The 16,055-nt window shown below is 65.8% G+C and overlaps 2 protein-coding genes across 4 annotated transcripts; one reads left to right on the forward strand and one right to left on the reverse strand.

Moving 5' to 3' along the window:
* Positions 1–1,318: 1,318 nt before the first annotated feature.
* Positions 1,319–5,820, forward strand: TMEM235 (transmembrane protein 235). 2 transcript variants are annotated; one of them, XM_077854421.1, is made up of 4 exons: positions 1,319–1,492; positions 2,614–2,694; positions 2,869–3,006; positions 4,753–5,820. In XM_077854421.1, the coding sequence occupies exons 1-4, from the start codon at positions 1,321–1,323 to the stop codon at positions 4,992–4,994; spliced, it is 633 nt and encodes a 210-aa protein (XP_077710547.1). In that variant the 5' UTR covers positions 1,319–1,320; the 3' UTR covers positions 4,995–5,820. The 2 variants fall into 2 exon arrangements, with proteins under 2 accessions (XP_077710547.1, XP_077710548.1); XM_077854422.1 differs by lacking the exon at positions 1,319–1,492 and adding an exon at positions 1,499–2,373.
* A 928-nt stretch (positions 5,821–6,748) lies between these two features.
* LOC144287106 (uncharacterized) lies at positions 6,749–12,425 on the reverse strand. 2 transcript variants are annotated; one of them, XM_077854424.1, is made up of 7 exons: positions 12,353–12,425; positions 10,519–10,602; positions 9,734–9,822; positions 9,125–9,310; positions 8,335–8,472; positions 7,917–8,109; positions 6,749–7,432 (listed from the first exon to the last, which is right to left on the reverse strand). In XM_077854424.1, the coding sequence occupies exons 2-7, from the start codon at positions 10,535–10,537 to the stop codon at positions 7,095–7,097; spliced, it is 963 nt and encodes a 320-aa protein (XP_077710550.1). In that variant the 5' UTR covers positions 10,538–10,602; positions 12,353–12,425; the 3' UTR covers positions 6,749–7,094. The 2 variants fall into 2 exon arrangements, with proteins under 2 accessions (XP_077710550.1, XP_077710549.1); XM_077854423.1 differs by lacking the exon at positions 12,353–12,425 and adding an exon at positions 12,075–12,307 and having other exon boundaries at positions 6,749–7,440.
* Positions 12,426–16,055: the final 3,630 nt, after the last annotated feature.

Genomic DNA, 16,055 nt, shown 5'->3' on the forward strand with positions numbered 1-16,055 from the left:
GGGCACCCACGCTGCCACAGCTGGGAGCCCCCAGGCCCGCTCGTGTTCCATCCCAACCTTGGGCACGGCGCAAAGTGTGTGGGAAGACGCTGCAGAAACCCAGAACCGGGCCACGGGCTCGGAAGGCCGCCTGAAGGATTGTTTCAGTGACTGTGCTGCGACCTTCTCTTGCCTGTATTCCTCAAGCCAAGAAGTGCCTGATACAGGGAAAGGGGGCTGGATGACCTGTCGGAGAAGGGCCGCCTTCTGTGATGATGTGGACCTCAAGCCTCGGGCCGTGTCCCTGCAGACTCTGCAGCCTGGTCCAGGGGCCCCGAGAGGAGGCCTCCGGTCGCCCTCAGCCGCAGCCCCAACAGCCCCGCTGGGACAGCCCCTCCCTGCCCAGCGCCGCACTGCCTCCGCCTGGGCTCTGCCCTTGTAGGATCCTCCGCCTCCCACCCCACTCCTGCCTGACCCATGTCCTAGAAGGTGCTTTGTGCATGTTTGCCGAGTGGGTGATGGACAAGCGGAGCCCAGCCTCGCCCTCTGTGGCATTTGTAATTAGAGGTGAGCTGGAAGCAGGACCTCGTCCTTCCAGGCCCCTGCCCACCCACCCCCGCCCTCCCACCCCCTGCACCGGATCCCCTGGGTTAGTCCTGGAGACCGATTAAGACCGAGACCTCAGGGCCAGCCAGCGGCCAAGAGCCCCACCCGGCGGGGTGGGGGCTGCCTCCGCGGCTTCCTGGGCCCAGGTCAGCTGCCTGCTGAGCCCCCTCCGCGGTGCAGGCCCCACCCTCCTCCTCCTCAGCCCGGCCATTTGGCGGCTGAGAAACCGGAGGTTTGGAGAGATTAAGACACCGGCCGGACGCACTGGAGCGGCCAGCTCCTCGGGGACGCTGGGCTTTGAACGCAGGTCTGTGGCAGGTGTACCTGCGGCCCTGAGGCTTCCCTCAGTCCCCTGGGGCCCAGCTCCAGGCGCGGGCGCCGAGAGGTGGGACCGACCTTCCTGCGAGCCCGGGGGGCGGACCACGAGGCCGGCGCAGGCACAAAAGGGGGCGCCGCGTCCAGGAGAGGCTTGGAGCGGGAAGGGACGGCTTGCCCGCCCCGCACCCTTGGCCGGGCTCCCCCATCCTCTGCTCCCTGCTCCCCCGCCGCTGGCTCCCCCATCCTCCGTTCCCCCACCCCGCACCCCCGGCCGGGCTCCCCCATCCTCCGCTCCCTGCACCCCCGGCTGGGCTCCCCCATCCTCCGCTCCCCCCACCCCGCACCCCCAGCCGGGCTCCCCCATCCTCCGCTCCCCCTCCCTGCACTCCCCGGGCCCGGCTCCCCGAGCCCCCCCGCATGGCCCGGCTGGGTGCGCTGCTCCTGGCCGCCGCCCTGGGCGCGCTGCTCAGCTTCGCGCTGCTGGTGGCCGCGGTGGCCAGCGACTACTGGTACGTCCTGGAGGTGGCGGCCACCGGCAACCGCACGCAGCGGCTGTCCTCACACTCCGGGCTCTGGCGCGTCTGCGAAGGTACGGGCGGCAGCGGGCGGGGGCGCGGAGGGCGCGGGGGTCCCGGCTCCGGCCCCTCCCCACCCCGTCGGGACTGCGCGCTCAGGAAGGGGGGCGCTGCATGGAACCCGGAGCCCGGGGAGCAGGAGCCCTGGGCAGTCCCTTGCCCTCCCTGGTGGGCGGTGGAGTCAATCAAGAGCTGCGGGCACAGGACTTGACAGGTGACAGGTCAGCCCCAGGCTCTCCGTGGGCCCTGCCATTGGCTGTCCGGTGGGGAGAAGGTGATACTTCTCAGGATGCAAACTGGGGTGGGGGGGTGGAGGCCTGAGGGAGGAAGGCAGGGGCAGGGCCCCCCACCCAGGGCGCTGGGCTGCTGTTCTTCCTCAAGCAGGGTGTGGGTGCTGAGGTAGCAGCAGGTTGGGGACCTGGGGGCCACTGGGAAGTTGCTTCTCCATTGCTGTCCCTCGGGGTTCAGCCTGGCACAGGCGGGACTCAGGGTAAGACCCCGGTTTTCTCCACCCCCCACCACCTGCCGGCTTGACAAGTGCATGGGCACAAACAGGAGTGCCGCGTGCCCCGCCCAGAGGCTGCCGGGTCCAGGGAGAGGAGGGCATTCCCTCCGCGGGGCCTGGGTGCTGGGGCGGCCAGCAGGCGGGGTGCTCCCCTGCCCGGGACCAGCACTGGGGGGGGGGGCAGCAGCGTCTGTGAGGGTGTGTGCACGTGTGTGCTCGTGTGTCTGCAAACGCGTGCGGGTGTGCCCATGTGTGCAAGAGTCCGTGCACGCTACACGCACCTCTTCCATTCCAGGCAAAGCCACCGGGAGCTCAGGGCCCCGGGAGCGCTGAGGGCAGCGTCTCCGGAAGGTTTGAGGTTTTACGCCCGCCTCCGTGTAGGTGTTACTAGTACGTGACAGAAACAAACCCTCCACACCCGTCTGGAGCCCAGCTCAGGGGGGGTCAGGAGAGACTCGGACGAGGCTCTGTGGCCACTGGTCACCCACTGGGTTCCGGCGGGGAGCGAGGGCACGCTGCAGAGGCGCTGTCCGGCGGCCCAGTGGGTCCCCCCTCTCAGAGAAACTCCCCCTGGGCGGTGACCCCACAGGTGTCCAGCCCACCAGGCTCTGCGTCCTTTCTATTTCTTAGGGCAAAACAGCTGCATCCCGCTGATCGACCCCTTTGCCAGCGAGAACCTGGATGTCCCCACCTCAGTACGGCACCTCATCTGTGAGTCCTCGGCCCGGGCATCCCCTGTCCTCCCTTCATCGCCAGGCGAGGTCCTGCGAAGGCAGCTCTCCAGGCACACGGGGCTCCGAGGGCGCCCTTGGGTCTGCCCGGCTCAGGGTGGGGAGGGGGCAGGTGCGTGCCCCTGCCTGGACCCTGAGCCCCCTCTCCTGGCAGCCCTGCACCGAGCTATCATGGTGGTCCTGCCCCTGAGCCTCGTCCTCGTGGTGTGTGGCTGGATCTGCGGCCTCTTCAGTTCCCTGGCACAGAGTGTCCTGCTGCTTCTCTTCACCGGCTGCTACTTCTTGCTGGGAGGTGAGTGTAGGCGCCCTGGGGGCCCTAGGGCCTGGGGGTGGGGGTGCCCCCTCTCCTGCCCCCTGTGCCCCGTGCCCACCCCGGGGGTTGAGCTGCCTCAGGTGAGGCACCCTGGCTGGTCCTCTGAGCAAGGGTAGGGGTCCTGGTTGTGGGCCTATGAGCCAGGGAGGGAGCAACCCCAGGGTCGAGCATCTAGGCATGGGAGGCATGAAGCTCCAAAGGCGATCCCAGGACCTGCTCCTCTAGACCTGCGTGGGGGTGGGGGTGGGGGTGGGGGGCATGAGACTGGCCCCCACCTGTGCTCTCCTTCCCAGACAGGCCTAGTCGGAGGAGCAAGAGTGGGCAGGGCCAGGCATTAAGACAGGTGAAAAGGGGCCTCGCCGTCCTTGGCAGGGACCCTAGTCCAGGCCCAGAATGTGACTGGTGGCAGTTCCCAGCCGACATCCATCCAGACCCTGCTGGGTGCTGGCCAGGCGCTCCCTCGGGGCTGTAGCCGGGGCCTCTCTGTGGTCCCAGCCTCCAGGTGAGATGTCCAAGGATTCACCAGGGTCAGCAGGAAGCTGACTTCTGCTTCGAGGTGTCATCTGCCCCTGCCTGCCAGCCGCTGCCCGCTGCTGCCCAAGGCTGGCTGTCACTGATGGCGGGCTGGGGCCCCTTGGGCTCAGTCCTCAGAGGCCTATGCTGTCGGGGGCAAGGCCTGAGCTGGACCTGGCATCCGGGCCATGGTACTTGAGGCCCAGACCACGTGGGCTTACAGCTGCCTCTTGGGCAGGACGGCTTCCTTCCCAGGGGATGCTGGGCCCAGGGGAGGCCTTAGTCAAGTGGGACTAGGCGGGGTTGCCCGGTCCCAAGAGTGTGGGAGACCAGCAGCCCGGGTGGGTGCTTTTGAGAACAAAAGCAGGAGAAATCAGTGTGTCAGTTGTGGCCTGACCCAGAGACGGGCTGTGTGGGCCCAGATCCAATTACGAAGGACCTTGGGAAGCCACGGAGAGGAGTGATGAGGTGGGATGGTATCCAGGAAGCCTTGCATGATGCTCTCAGAACCATGGCGTGGGCTGGAGGTGTGGGGGTGGCTGGAGGCAGTTGCTCAGGGGTGCTCCTCCTCTGAGGGACCTGCTTCGAACACCCCACCTGCTCCGCTAGCTCAGGGTCTCTCCTTGTGGGGGACGCTCCCTGGGCATGGGTCAGCTGCCATCACTGTCAGCCCCCTGTGCAAGGCCAGAGTCAGAGGGAGGAGAGTGTCCACCTTGGGGGCAGACAGGGCTGATGGGAGCAGGAGGAGGGCCCGGACCTCAGACCTGGGGGCAGGGAGAGGGCTCAGGCTAGGGCCAGAGGAGGGGAGGGGGTAACCCAATGAAGTGGGGGGAACTGGGGGCCTGGCCAGAGCTCCAGAGCCCCCCGACTGCCAGTAGAGGTCACTGGCTGCATGTGTGTGCACACGCGTGCATGCGTGTGTCTGTGCACTCATGTGCGTGCGTCTGTGTGGGCGTGTGTCGGGGACTCTGGGGCTGTGGCGGGGTGCTGTGTATGTAGAGGCGGTTATGTGAGTGGGGGCTGTGGCTGAGGCTGTGGGGGGTGCTGTGTCTAAGGGGGTTTATGGGGCGAGGCCCGGAGGCTTGGGGACCGAATCAGAGCCTCCGTTTCCCCTACAGGCCAGTGGGAAGGGCCCCCAAGGCCGTGTCCACAGGGCCTGGTTAGGCACTGAGCCCAGCAGGTAGACACGGTGAGTGATTCCCCCCCCCCCAGGTGCCCTGACCCTGGTGGGCATCAGCGTCTACATCAGCTACTCACACCTGGCCTTCGCCGAGACCGCCCGCCAGTTCGGCCCCCGGCACGTGCAGCACGTCCGCGTCGGCTTCGGCTGGTCCCTGGCCCTGGCCTGGGGCTCGTGCGCCTCGGAGGTGCTCAGTGGCATCCTTCTGCTCACAGCAGCCCGCGCCCTCCGCCTGAGCCGGCGGCAGGGGGGCCCCCACTCGGTGGCCGTCTGAACCCCAGAGGGGCAGAGGCCAGGGCCGGGGGGGATGGGCTCAGTGTCCTGTTGCCTCCGCAGCATCCCCGCAGGCTGGGAGGGGACCCCTGTGGGGGCGGGGGCAGGGCCGGGGGGCAGAGCCAAGGATCCGGGCTCCTCTTGCCTGGCAAAGCCAGGTGTCTGGGGGGCCCCCTGCCGGTTTGTGCCCTTCAGGGACTAACTGGTTTGGCCTCCTCTTAGGGCTGTGGAAAAGGAGTCCCAGGAGGAATTAGCAAGTGGCCCAAGGGGATGTTAGTAGGGTGGGGGGTGCTCAGCGGGTCCCCTTGCCCCTCGAGGGTGTGTCCCCGTGTGCCACCCCGTCCTCATTCCTAGGGCCCTGGGTCGGGTGGAGGAGCTGCCTTCTGTCCTGGGGAGGAGGGAGTTTGAGAGGCAAGCAGCACCCACTGCGTTAGGCCCCGAGCCGAGTGCCACCCGCTCATGGGCTTGTCCAGTCCTGCGGTCGCCCTTCACGTTTGTTACCATTCGCCCGTTTTACAGAAGGGGAGTCTGAGGCCCGGGCCATCCCGGAGCAAATGGCTGAGCCAGAGGCCCTTAGCAGGCTGGCGGGACTCCCGGGCCTCTTCGGTCCACTGGCTCAAGGACGGGTGCTGGTGAGGAGGATGGGGCGGGGTGGCCTGGGAGTCCTCTGGGATTTGCAGGGGCAGTTGAGTGGCCTGGATGCACCTCTCAGACCCCTGTCGTTGTCCTGGTGCGGCTGCGGCTTCTGCTGAGCTGGTGCTCCGGGGCCCCGACCCTCCCGTCTGCAGCCCCTGGGGAAAGGCTGTGATTGCGGGGGGCCTGGTGGGTGCCTGAATGAGCGGGGGGGGGGGAGGGGGCAGGGGAGTCGCGCCACGCTGGCACCGTGAAGGGGCTTCTAGCCAGGCGGGGCCGGGGCTGCCCACAGCCAGAGGCAGGCCTGGAGCTCGGGCCGCAGGCCTACTAAGTGGAGGTGCGGGGCTCAGGTAGGGGGCTCAGCTCGCAGACCAAGCAGCAGGCCCACCAAGGCTAGGCCCCCGGCACATCACGAGGCTCGCTCATTTTTCCTTAGATAGAGAAGTCAAGGTGACAGAGGGAAGGGTCCCCAGGGGCCTGGCAGTCCCAGACGGCCCCACCTGGGGTTCAGGGACTTCCTGAGTCTGGGATGTAGGCAGGGGGGTGGATGGGGGCCCCTCAGGCCTTGGTCTTACCCTCCCTCATCCTCCCTTTATTCTTCTGAAGGTTACAGGAAGCTCCTTGGGGCCCTGGCACCATTGGGGGGCCCCACTGAGGGCTCCGCACCTTATTTGTACTTATGTTTTAGTGTTTATTAGTGTTTACCGTTCCGTGTAGCAACATTGTGCCAACGTGTCCTTAAATAAATCAGTTTGTGCTACCTGCAGATAAGCCTTGTTTCTCTCTTAAAATGTTTTCAGGATAACACATGTTCATTGCTGATTGTGTGTGTGTGTGTGTGTGTCCCTCCACCGGGAGACGGCTGTGTGTCTGTCCCACCACCCGACCACCCGCAGACACAAGCTCCTCCCCTGTGGGTGAGCGCAGGTGGACGAGGACGTCCCCACCTCCACGCTGGATGGGGCGGCTTTGCGGGCAGGTACTCAGCTTGTGAGGCCTACCTTGGCTTCTCCTGCGGGGAGCGGGGAGTGGGGAGCGCGAGGGTGAGACCCGCCCTGTCACCAGCTGGGCCTGTGTGACCCCGGGAGATCCGATACCAAATTATCTACGGTAGAGACATACTCTTTTGAAAACCGGACAATTTATTTTTAGAAAAGGGAAAAATATATAGATGACTTCAAGATAAGGCCTCGCCCCCGGCCGGGCAGCTAGTGCTCCTCACCATTGGGCCCCGCTGTCCCCTCGTGAGCTCCTGTCACCCTTCCTCCCGTGTCCCCGAGCACCAGCAGGGACACGCTCATTAGCTGCCCAACTCCGAGCAAATGGCTCGAGCTGGGAGCAGAGGCCCTGCGCTGGCTGCTGCCGGGGCTTTGCTGGAAGGCTTGGCCCCGAGTGTGGGAAGAAAAGGTCCCAGGAGACAAGGGGGTGGCGGGGTGATGTACGACGGCCTCTCCTGCCACCTGCTCCCTCAGGACGCCTGCACCCCCCCCCCCCTCGGACGCCGGCAGGGGCACGGGCCGCTCACCGCGCTCAGGGCCCCAGCTGCCTCAGCACGAACTCCCACTTCCTCAGCGCCAGCTCGGTGTCCTGCGCGGAGACGTCGCGGTGCCACACGGCGCGCACCGACCGCTCGCTCCAGGGGAACAGCAGCACGCGCACCGCGCGCCCGGTCTGGGCCACCTCGGCAGCGCTCACGGCCCGCAGACGCCGGCAGAGCTCCTCGGGCGCCAGCCCGTCCACCGTCACCATCACCACGTTCGTCTCCACGGCGGCGACGTCCACGGAGCAGATGGGGGACGCCAGCTCCTGGAGCCCTGGGCCCCGGCCCTGCGGTGAGTGGAGGCCGAGCCCGGGACCCCACCAGTGTCTCCACCGCCCAGGCCTGTCGCCCCGGAAGGAGCAGAGGGCGGCCCCGCTGTGGCGGGGAGAGAGGGACCCTCGATCCCCTCTCAGCTGTGTGACCTGGACAAGTCAGGTACTCTCTGGGCCTCGGTATGCTCGTCTGTAAAGTGGGGTGGATGGCAGGGGACTGGTTCCGGGACCCCACCAACAGAGGTAGAGACCCAGGTTAGAGGCTCCACCCTCCAGATCCTGCAGGAAAGGATTCCTGACACCCGCGAGTGCTCGTCGGCCTCGGCCCTCCGCCCTTCTAGTCCCCGGGCTGCCCTCATGGCTCAGTGCAACCTAGTCAGAAGGATGTGCACCTGCCGGGGATCTGGGTCCGGCTACAGGGGACCCCCAGGCACTCTTCTGGAGCAAAAGGAGGTGAGGGGGGGTGTGGTCCAGGTACCTCTGGCGAATCTCTGAGCGTTCTGGTGGTCTCTCAGCAGTACCTCCTCGGCGTCCGCCAGTCCTACTAGGGCGGCTGCCGCCAGCACCCCAGCCTGGCGCATCCCTCCGCCCAGGGCTTTCCGGAGGCGCCAGGCTCCTTCGATGAAGTCCTTGGGCCCCCCAACCAAGGCCCCCACGGGTGCGCCCAGGCCCTGGGAGGAAGAGAGGAGAGAATCCTGCCTGCCAGCACCCCCAGGTTTGCCTCTCTGTCCTTGGGGCTGGCGGGAGGGGGATGGGAAGGGGACAGGGCCCTGTCTGGGGAGGTGCTGAAGGGGCCCAGGGCCAGCAGCTGCCAGCACAGGAGCTGGGGAACCCAGCTGACTCCTGCGGGCACCCCCACGGTCCCCTGTCCGGGAGGCAGCCAGTGGCTTCCCCACCTTGGAGAAACAGAGAGACACAGAGTCACAGTGCTCCACGATGCGGGCGGGGGACACACGCAGAGCCACCGCAGCATTCATCAGCCGGGCCCCGTCCAAGTGGACCCGGACCCCGTAGCTCCGGGCCAGGCGGTGCACCTGGGGGCGAAGTGCAGGCAACCGATCAGAGGGGCTGGGCTTGGGGAGGAGCTGAGGGAGGACAGGTCTCCAGGAGCCTCGAGGGGTCTGGAGTGAGCAGAGCCAGGCTAGTGACCAGCCATGCCACCTGGGACCTGAGCAGGCCCTCCTGCTGCCTGGGCCTGCTGCGTCTGCTGCGTCCTGAGTGAAAGGGAACCTTCACTCAGGCTGAGGATAAGCGTTTTATCTCGGGTGTACGGTGGGTGCGCTCACTGTGGCCAAATGCCTGCTATGTGAGCCATAGATGCCGCATCCTATTTAAGCCACCCCATGGCTCTGTGAGGGGATGCTCTCAGCCCTTCCCACCGGCAAAGAGTAGGTCTGGAGAGTGAGTTAGCAGGCACGTTCTCACAGCATGCAGCCCTCACACCACGCACAAGCTGGTGCTCCCCCGGGAGGGGAGGAGGGGAGGGGGTCTCTGTCCTCGGGGCCTAGACAGGGGCAATAGTAGTGCCCTCCATACCTGCAGCCTGGGAGCACACACATCCCTCCCACAGCAGTGCCAGCTGCCGTGGCATGGGTCACAGGAGACGTGATCCAAGGAGACTGGCTCCAGGGGACAGGAAGCCAAGAGCTGGCTGGGTGGGCAGGCTGGGGGTGGGGTAGGACCTACCTGGTGTAGGTAGTCGATGGGGAGGACCCGACCCCCTGAGCTGCTGTGGGTGTTCTCCAGGCAAATGAGCTCACAGACCGGGTGGTAGGGGCTCCCCAGGCCCCGTGTGACCATCCTCTCCAGATCAGCCAGGTCCAGGGTGCCATGGGGCAGGTCTGGGAGGGGGTGGGAGTGCACCCCAGCGATCTGCAGATATTGGGGAAGAGGGGCTCAGGGATCAGGTCCAGAGGTGCAGCGTCACCTCATACCCATCCCGTCTGGTCGTCCCGCGGCCATCAAGCCCTCCCCCTGTGCTGGGGCCGTGGACACGGCCACCCCAGCAAGGGAGGAGGGAGGTGCTGGCCCTTCCCCACCCATGCCCCTGGGCTCCGGGGGCCCACGAGGGGGCAGCAGAGCACCAAGCACGCCGGTGTTCACACAGAGGCCCAAGCCGCGGCCGCCCCCACGTGGTCAGTGTGGCAATGGCTCTCCTTCCCGCCTCCTTAGAGACACCACCACCCCAGCCATTTCTTTCCTCCGCAGGTCCCAACAAGGTGCCTGGGAAGCAGGTTTCCACCAGAAATGCTGAGCAGCCTGTGCGGGCCCCAGGTGAGGGGTGCCGGTCCTTACCTGAGCCACCCCGCCCTGCTCGTAGACGTGGAGGTGGCACTCCTGCCCGAGGAGGAGCTGGGAGCCCCTGCGCTGGCAGTGACCCATCACTGAGATAGACGAGGGAGGGCAGTGTTGGCTCTGAGCCCCATGGGGCCCACCTGGTCCCGCCCAGCTCCTGGGCTGAGCCCCGGGGGACTAGCTCTCAAGTGCCTTATGCCAATTAGGAAACAGCATCCCTTCGACACCTTAGGGCCATGTGCCCGAAAACCGTCCCACTAACAACAGAAGTCTAGGCTGACCATCCTGTGGGTTGTTGCACCCCATGCCCTGCAGCCCACCTGCTGCGCATCGCCTGCACCGGAAGCTGGCCACGATGCTGCCCCTTGGGGCCACGCAGCTCAGGGCACGGGTGTCAGTTGGGCCAGGCAGGGAACAGAGGGCACATGCACACTGGGAAGCCTGAGACTTTAATAAAGGGACAACTTACAAAGGTGTGGCAGCGCATAGGGAAGTCACAAAGGACAGTGCAAGACCCCCAGGCCATAAGGGGCAAAGGGAGGGTGTGGTCACTGGAACCTGGGGACAGGGCAGCGTGGAGAGGGCAGCCTGCCTGGCGCAGGGCCACGGTCTGGGAGGAGCATGGGCACGCTGACCACACTCTCCCCCCCTCCCTCCTCTCCTGCTAGGGGCCCTCCTGGCTGAGCGCAGCAGAAATCCAGACGGCTCAGGCCCCCAGCACCGAGGAAAGACACATGGCAGGAGGACCTGGAGGGCGAACGGGAGTCACCCCAAGCTGCGCTCACCAGAGATGAGGTTGGCCATGGTGTTGGTAGGCACAAACAAGGTCCGCTCCACCCCCAGCAGCTTGGCGGCCTTTTCCTGCAGCTCTGCGGAGGGAAGGGATGAGGGTACAGAGAGACCCGTCCACAATGCACCCTCCTTGCGTTACGTGTAACCGTGAGCCCGTGTCCTGATGGGGTAGGCGAGTGGCCTAGCAAGACAAGCCCTGGTCTGCCAGCTGCACAGACTGTGGCCTTGGTGACCACAGATCAGGGCCCAGAGGTCCCTCAGTGAACCTTCTGCACCCAGCCTCCTCCTGGGCCCTGGTCTCCCCCTACATTGAAACTCTGTGGTTTGAACCCCCCTTTCCCATCCAGACCTCACACCTGTCTCACTTCCTTTCCCATCAGCCCCTTGCAGGTGGGGCCGTGCGGTTTCTCTGCTGACTTCCTCTCCCAGAACAGAAGGGAAGACTCTGGGGGGTTGGGGGGGCGGGGCTCTGGCTCCTGCTTTAAAGCCTGTTGTGGCTGCCCTCCACCTGTGGTACCAAGTCTGAAGTCCTTAGCATGACATTCAAGGCTAGTGGGATTTGCCCTCTGCCTTCACCTCCGGGGAGAGGGGTAGCTCCCAGTACCCCACACTCCAGTCACATTGCCTATCCTAAACACCCTTTCAGCACCCAGTGAGCCAGCTCTCTTCCCTGCCTGGGGGCTCCACTCGCCCTTAAAGAGCCTATTCTGCAAAATCCCCCTTCCCTGTGAGTCCCACGCCTCTCCTCACCCCACGTTCCCCAGGCACCCTCTGTGGATACACGTCAACCCTGGCACTTCCCCCACCCCATGGTGGTGACGGTGTATCTGGCTGCCTACTAAGCAGTGGGCTCAGCGTTTTTGAAGTTCCAGGCAGCAGTAGGTGTCTGCAGAATACGTGATCACCAGTCACCACCTGACCCCACACACAGGTCCTTGGGGCTCAAGTGGCAACCTGTGGCTTGTCCCTGGCACAACAGAGGGTAGTACACACCCTCGCAAGAGCCGTGGCCCACCACGGTGGCAACTCTCAACCCAGGCCGGGAGTGCCGTCGCTGTGCCTTAAAAACACTCCCCAGGTTGGTGGAGCCCACCCCTTGAGAGGTGCAGCAGGTGGGAAACCCCCTTCTCTAGGCCGGTTTTCTGTGTCTTCGTGTGGAAAGGCTGCAGGTGCCCGACCCGAGCTGCAGGTCTTAGAGGGAAGACCTGGGTTCAAATACTGCCTTGCGTCTGCAGCGTATGCGGCCTTGGGTGCCACGCTCGCCCGGGGTGCCCACCTGCCCGGGCTGCCCGACACCTTAACGCGCACCCCGTCACGGGGCGTCCCTTGGCGGGCAGCTGTGTAAGTGCGGGGCCCTGGGATCTGCATTTCTAGCGGCCCGTCGGGGATGGGGGATGGGGGTGGGGGATGGGCCCCCGGGGCGCCGCAGGGCCGAGCCGCCTCGCCTGCGCCCGGGCCAGCTCTCCCGCAGCACCACGGACAGCGCCCCCGGGCCGCGCCCCGACGACCCCAGGCCCCCGCCCGGCCTCGGCCCGCACACGGCGCTCACCGCGGACCGTGGGGTCCTCGCCGTAGTCGTCGTCCCCCACGACCGCCTCGGCCATGGCGCGCCTCATGGCCGGCCCGGGCTTGGTCACCGTGTCGCTGCGCAGGTCCACCTGGTGCACCGGGACCCCCGCCCCGCTCCCACACCCCCGCGGCCGGGGGGCCCCGTAGCGCTGGGCCGCGGCCCGGGCCAGTCCGCGGAGCATGGCGGGGGCAGCTCCCGAGCCTTCCCGGCGAGCGCGACCGGGAGCGGCGGGGCCGGCGCGGCGGGGCTGCACCCACCTGGACCACCGACCACCGCCGCTCACCTGCGGGGTGCCCGCGCGCGGCACGCTGGGAGTTGTAGTTCGGACCTCGTCCCGGCGGGCACTGCGCAGGCTCGGGGCGGGAGGGTCCCCGGGGCATGCTGGGAGTTGTAGTTCGGCTCCGCGGCGGTGGGCACAGCACGTGCGGGAGAGGGAGGGTGATGCTCGAGGCCGGGGGAGCCTTATAGAGCGGACGCTCCTGTGCCCCCTGCCGCGTGCCAGGCGTGAACTCCCGGGCACCCTATAAACGGTGGTGCAGGGAAGCCGCCTGGCGGCTCTAGGAGACCAGCTGCTGGCAGCGTCCCTGTTTCACAGATGGGGAAACTGAGCCTCGCACAAGCGAATGCCTAGGGTCACTGGGCCAGGGGCGGCCGGACCGGCTGTCTCGGAGTCGGGCTCTGAGCCACTGTGCTCCACCGCCCCTAGACGAGCAGGCGTCCCATCATTTGCTTTTTCCAATACGGGTCTGTTGAGTATCTGCTGTGAGCCAGGCATTGTCTAGACGCCACGCCGAGGGGTAGAGACGGGCCGCCCGACTCGATGGGGTGTCAGGGAGGCAGAGCTGGGGGTGCACAGGGAGCCGCCTCCTCCGTACCCCCTGCCCTGGAGGGGTGGGCTGGGGTTGATTCAAGCCCTCGCTCAGCAGGCGAGCGGCTTTGGACGAGCCTTGTAACCCCTCTGCCTGGGTCTCCTGCAGAATGGGCCTCCCGCCCTCGCTGTGTGGGCGCCGACCCTTCTGCCGGTGTGGGGAAGTCCTCCTCCTCCTACTGCTGTTCCTGAGATCATCCTTCCGGGTCTCAGCCCGGGGCCCTCGGCCTTGGTGTCGCTGCCACCACGGGGTGCACGGTGACTCGGCCCAGACTGGACCTTCTGCAGGGTGACCTTCCCTCACGCAGGGAGGACTGGTCTCCCCAGAGGGCCCAGCCGCACTCGGTGGCTCCCCTTCCTGGAGCATGGCCACAGATGTCTGTCCCCCACAGGAGGACGTTGGTCCCAGAGGGGCCCCAGGTTCACCAGAAGAGGCGGCCACAGCTCTGGTCAGGGCCGCCTCTTGTCAAGGAGGTCACCAACACCTTCATCAGCTATCTGCCAGGTCCAAACTGGGTGTGGGGATAAAGGAGAGCAAGGGCAGGCTGCTCAAGAAGCTCAGGTCCTCAGGGGGGTCGGGATGCTGCCCGGGAGGGGATCGTTGGGAAGAGGTACATGTCAGCAGCAGGAGGCAGCAGGCCAGGCTTCCTGGAGGAAGCAGCGATTGGGCCGAGAAGAGAGCAGGCCGCTAATCAGAGGAAGGCGGCACATAAGGCAGAGGCTCGGGTAGGAGGGAGCTGGAGCATCTGAGGTCTCGAGAGAAGCCAGCCCAGTGGGGAAGTGAGCAGGGCTGGAGATGGAGCCCGCGGCCACATCCCGGGTCAGGGCAACTTCCCTGGCACCCTCAGCGTCTCCCCCCTGCCTAGTGCGGGCATCTTGGAAGGGCAGAAATCACAAGCGCCTGCAGGACCTGTGGCCCCAAGGACCCCCATGGAAAGGAAAGGCACTCCCCCACCCCGGTGCCCCTCTGGCCCTGACCCACGATCTGCGATCTGCGCCGAATTCCGGCCCTTGGAAAACAAGCCCCTTATCTCAGAGTCTGGCTCCAGCTCTTCTGCTGGGAAGTGGGGGTGGGGGACAGAGGCCTCCATGGACAGGAAGGGAGGGGTTGGGGCAGCAAGGATGGCTCCCGGGATGACCAGGACTAAGGGGGCAAACAGCTGGATCCCCAGGCGCGTCCCAGCCAGGGCAGAACAGGAGACGGGCCTTCTGCTTGCGGGCACTTCACAGTGTGCCCGCCTAGCCACCCACAGCCTCCCTCGGGGGAGGAGGACCAGGCAGGGGGCCTAGAGCCATCCCAGATGCCACCAAAGTGACACAGCTGGTCACCGATTCCCATCACAGAGCTGTGTCCCCAGAGAGCTGGCCTCTTTCCAGGGGAAGGCGGGCCCCAACAGAGGTTCCTTCTACCTGTCAGGTGCTGCTTGTCACCTCCTACCTGGTCCGAGGGCACCCCGCCAGCCCCGCCTCCGCCTGGTGGTGGACAGAGCAGGCCACCACCAGGCAATGCCAGCAATGCCGCATGTTTCTCAGGCCTTGTCCCCTCTGCCCAAGCCTCGGTCTCGAGGGGTTGTCTAGGCTCTTGTGTGTCTGTGCATACATGTATACATGTAGCTGGGTGTCCATGTGCTCACATGTATATACGTGTCCATGTACGTGTGCTCACATGTATATATGTGTCCGTGTCCATGTGCTCACATGTATAGATGTGTCTGTGTCCGTGTGCTCACACGTATCTGTGTGCACATATGTGTAAGCATTGTCTGCATGTGCATGTGCAGTGCCCATGTGTGTATACGTGCACGTGTGACTGTGTGTTGGTGGTACACATGTGAGTGTGGGGGTGGGGTGCGGGGTGGGGTGCCCATGCGCGTGTGTGCCTATGTGTGTATATATGCAGGTCTGTGCGCCTGTGCCCGTGTGTGTCCTGGGCTGCAGCTGCTGTCTGAGTCATCCTGTTGGCAGGCTGGGACCGGGTCACAGCTCCAGGCTGGGGATGAGAAGCCAGAGGCCCCTGAGCAGCCCCCTCCCCACCTCCCCAGGTTACTGAGCAGAGACCCCCAGTCTCAGAGCAGAGTCCAGCCCCGACGCCGAGCTGCTGCCCTCCCTGGAGGTTGAAGGGCAAGGGGTGGAGGCTCAGCTGTCTCCTGCCAGCAGACAGGCCCGCCCCACCCCACACAGCGGCGCCTCCGCCCCCAAGGCCACCCCCACCCCCCCACTGGCCTCTGTCACTGTCTCCTCCCTGTCACCGCAGGGCAGCCGGATGGCAGCACTTGTGTTCCCCGAATGCACTGGACTCTGTCTCACCCCCAGGTCTTTGCACCTGCGTTCCTTCTGCCCGGAAACCCCCCAACCATCGGCACGCGTCCTTGGTTTATCACCTTCTCAGTCTTTGGGTCTCAGCTGAGATGTTCCTTCTTCCAGGAAGCCCCCCTGACCCCAGCCCGAGCAGGGGAGGGAGGTGGCCCGCCTTCTGGGGTGTCAGTGTCATCTCTTCTCCTTGCCCCCGGGCCAGAGCCAGGATGCTCTTGGCCTTTGGAATGTCCTGTATGCCCAGCCCGGGGCTGGCCCGCGGTAATAACAGCTGAACGACTGACAACATGGATCAACTGCCCCCAACCCTGGTGCCCCCCAACCCGGGGCAGAGGGGACTGTCCTTGGGAGACCAGGAGCCGTGTCAGGAGCTCTGACCATGGAGGGCCCTGGGTCCCGGTGCAAGAGGAAGCCCGGAGTGGATAAAGAACAGACACTGCTCCCACCTTGGTCTCTACTGCGGACTCTCCAGGGGGGTCCCCAAGGCAGCCCCTTCCCTGACCTTCTTGAGATATCTAGTTGCCACTCCCCTGCGCAGACGGAGGACACCGGGCAGGCTTGGCGGGGAGCATGACATGAGTTCTGGGGTGGCTGCTTTCTCAGCACCCCCGGGCTCGCTGGCCCCCCTCCAGGTGCAGGCTCTGGGGTGTGGGCGCACACTCACACACACACTCACACACGCACGAGCTGAGTTGAGCGTGCGTATTCCTGTAACGCTGGGCCGCTGGCAGGAAGTGAGTGGCGGGGAGGCTGCTGCTGGGAACCAGAGGCTGGCCCCA

Source organism: Canis aureus, chromosome 16, assembly GCF_053574225.1.
Source record: "Canis aureus isolate CA01 chromosome 16, VMU_Caureus_v.1.0, whole genome shotgun sequence".
In the NCBI taxonomy this organism is placed as follows: domain Eukaryota; kingdom Metazoa; phylum Chordata; class Mammalia; order Carnivora; family Canidae; genus Canis; species Canis aureus.

What these genes read in the sequence shown, in the direction of transcription:
- TMEM235 (XM_077854421.1), top strand. Translation starts at nt 1,321, where the DNA reads ATGGCCCGGCTGGGTGCGCTGCTCCTGGCCGCCGCCCTGGGCGCGCTG. An exon ending in CTCAGTACGGCACCTCATCT is followed by an intron (nt 2,695 to 2,868) that starts GTGAGTCCTCGG and finishes CTCTCCTGGCAG; the next exon opens with CCCTGCACCGAGCTATCATG. An exon ending in CTGCTACTTCTTGCTGGGAG is followed by an intron (nt 3,007 to 4,752) that starts GTGAGTGTAGGC and finishes CCCCCCCCCCAG; the next exon opens with GTGCCCTGACCCTGGTGGGC.
- LOC144287106 (XM_077854423.1), bottom strand. Translation starts at nt 12,276, where the DNA reads ATGCTCCGCGGACTGGCCCGGGCCGCGGCCCAGCGCTACGGGGCCCCC. An exon ending in CCATCGACTACCTACACCAG is followed by an intron (nt 8,473 to 9,124) that starts GTAGGTCCTACC and finishes CTTCGCCCCCAG; the next exon opens with GTGCACCGCCTGGCCCGGAG. An exon ending in CGCTCAGAGATTCGCCAGAG is followed by an intron (nt 7,441 to 7,916) that starts GTACCTGGACCA and finishes GCCGGGGCCCAG; the next exon opens with GGCTCCAGGAGCTGGCGTCC.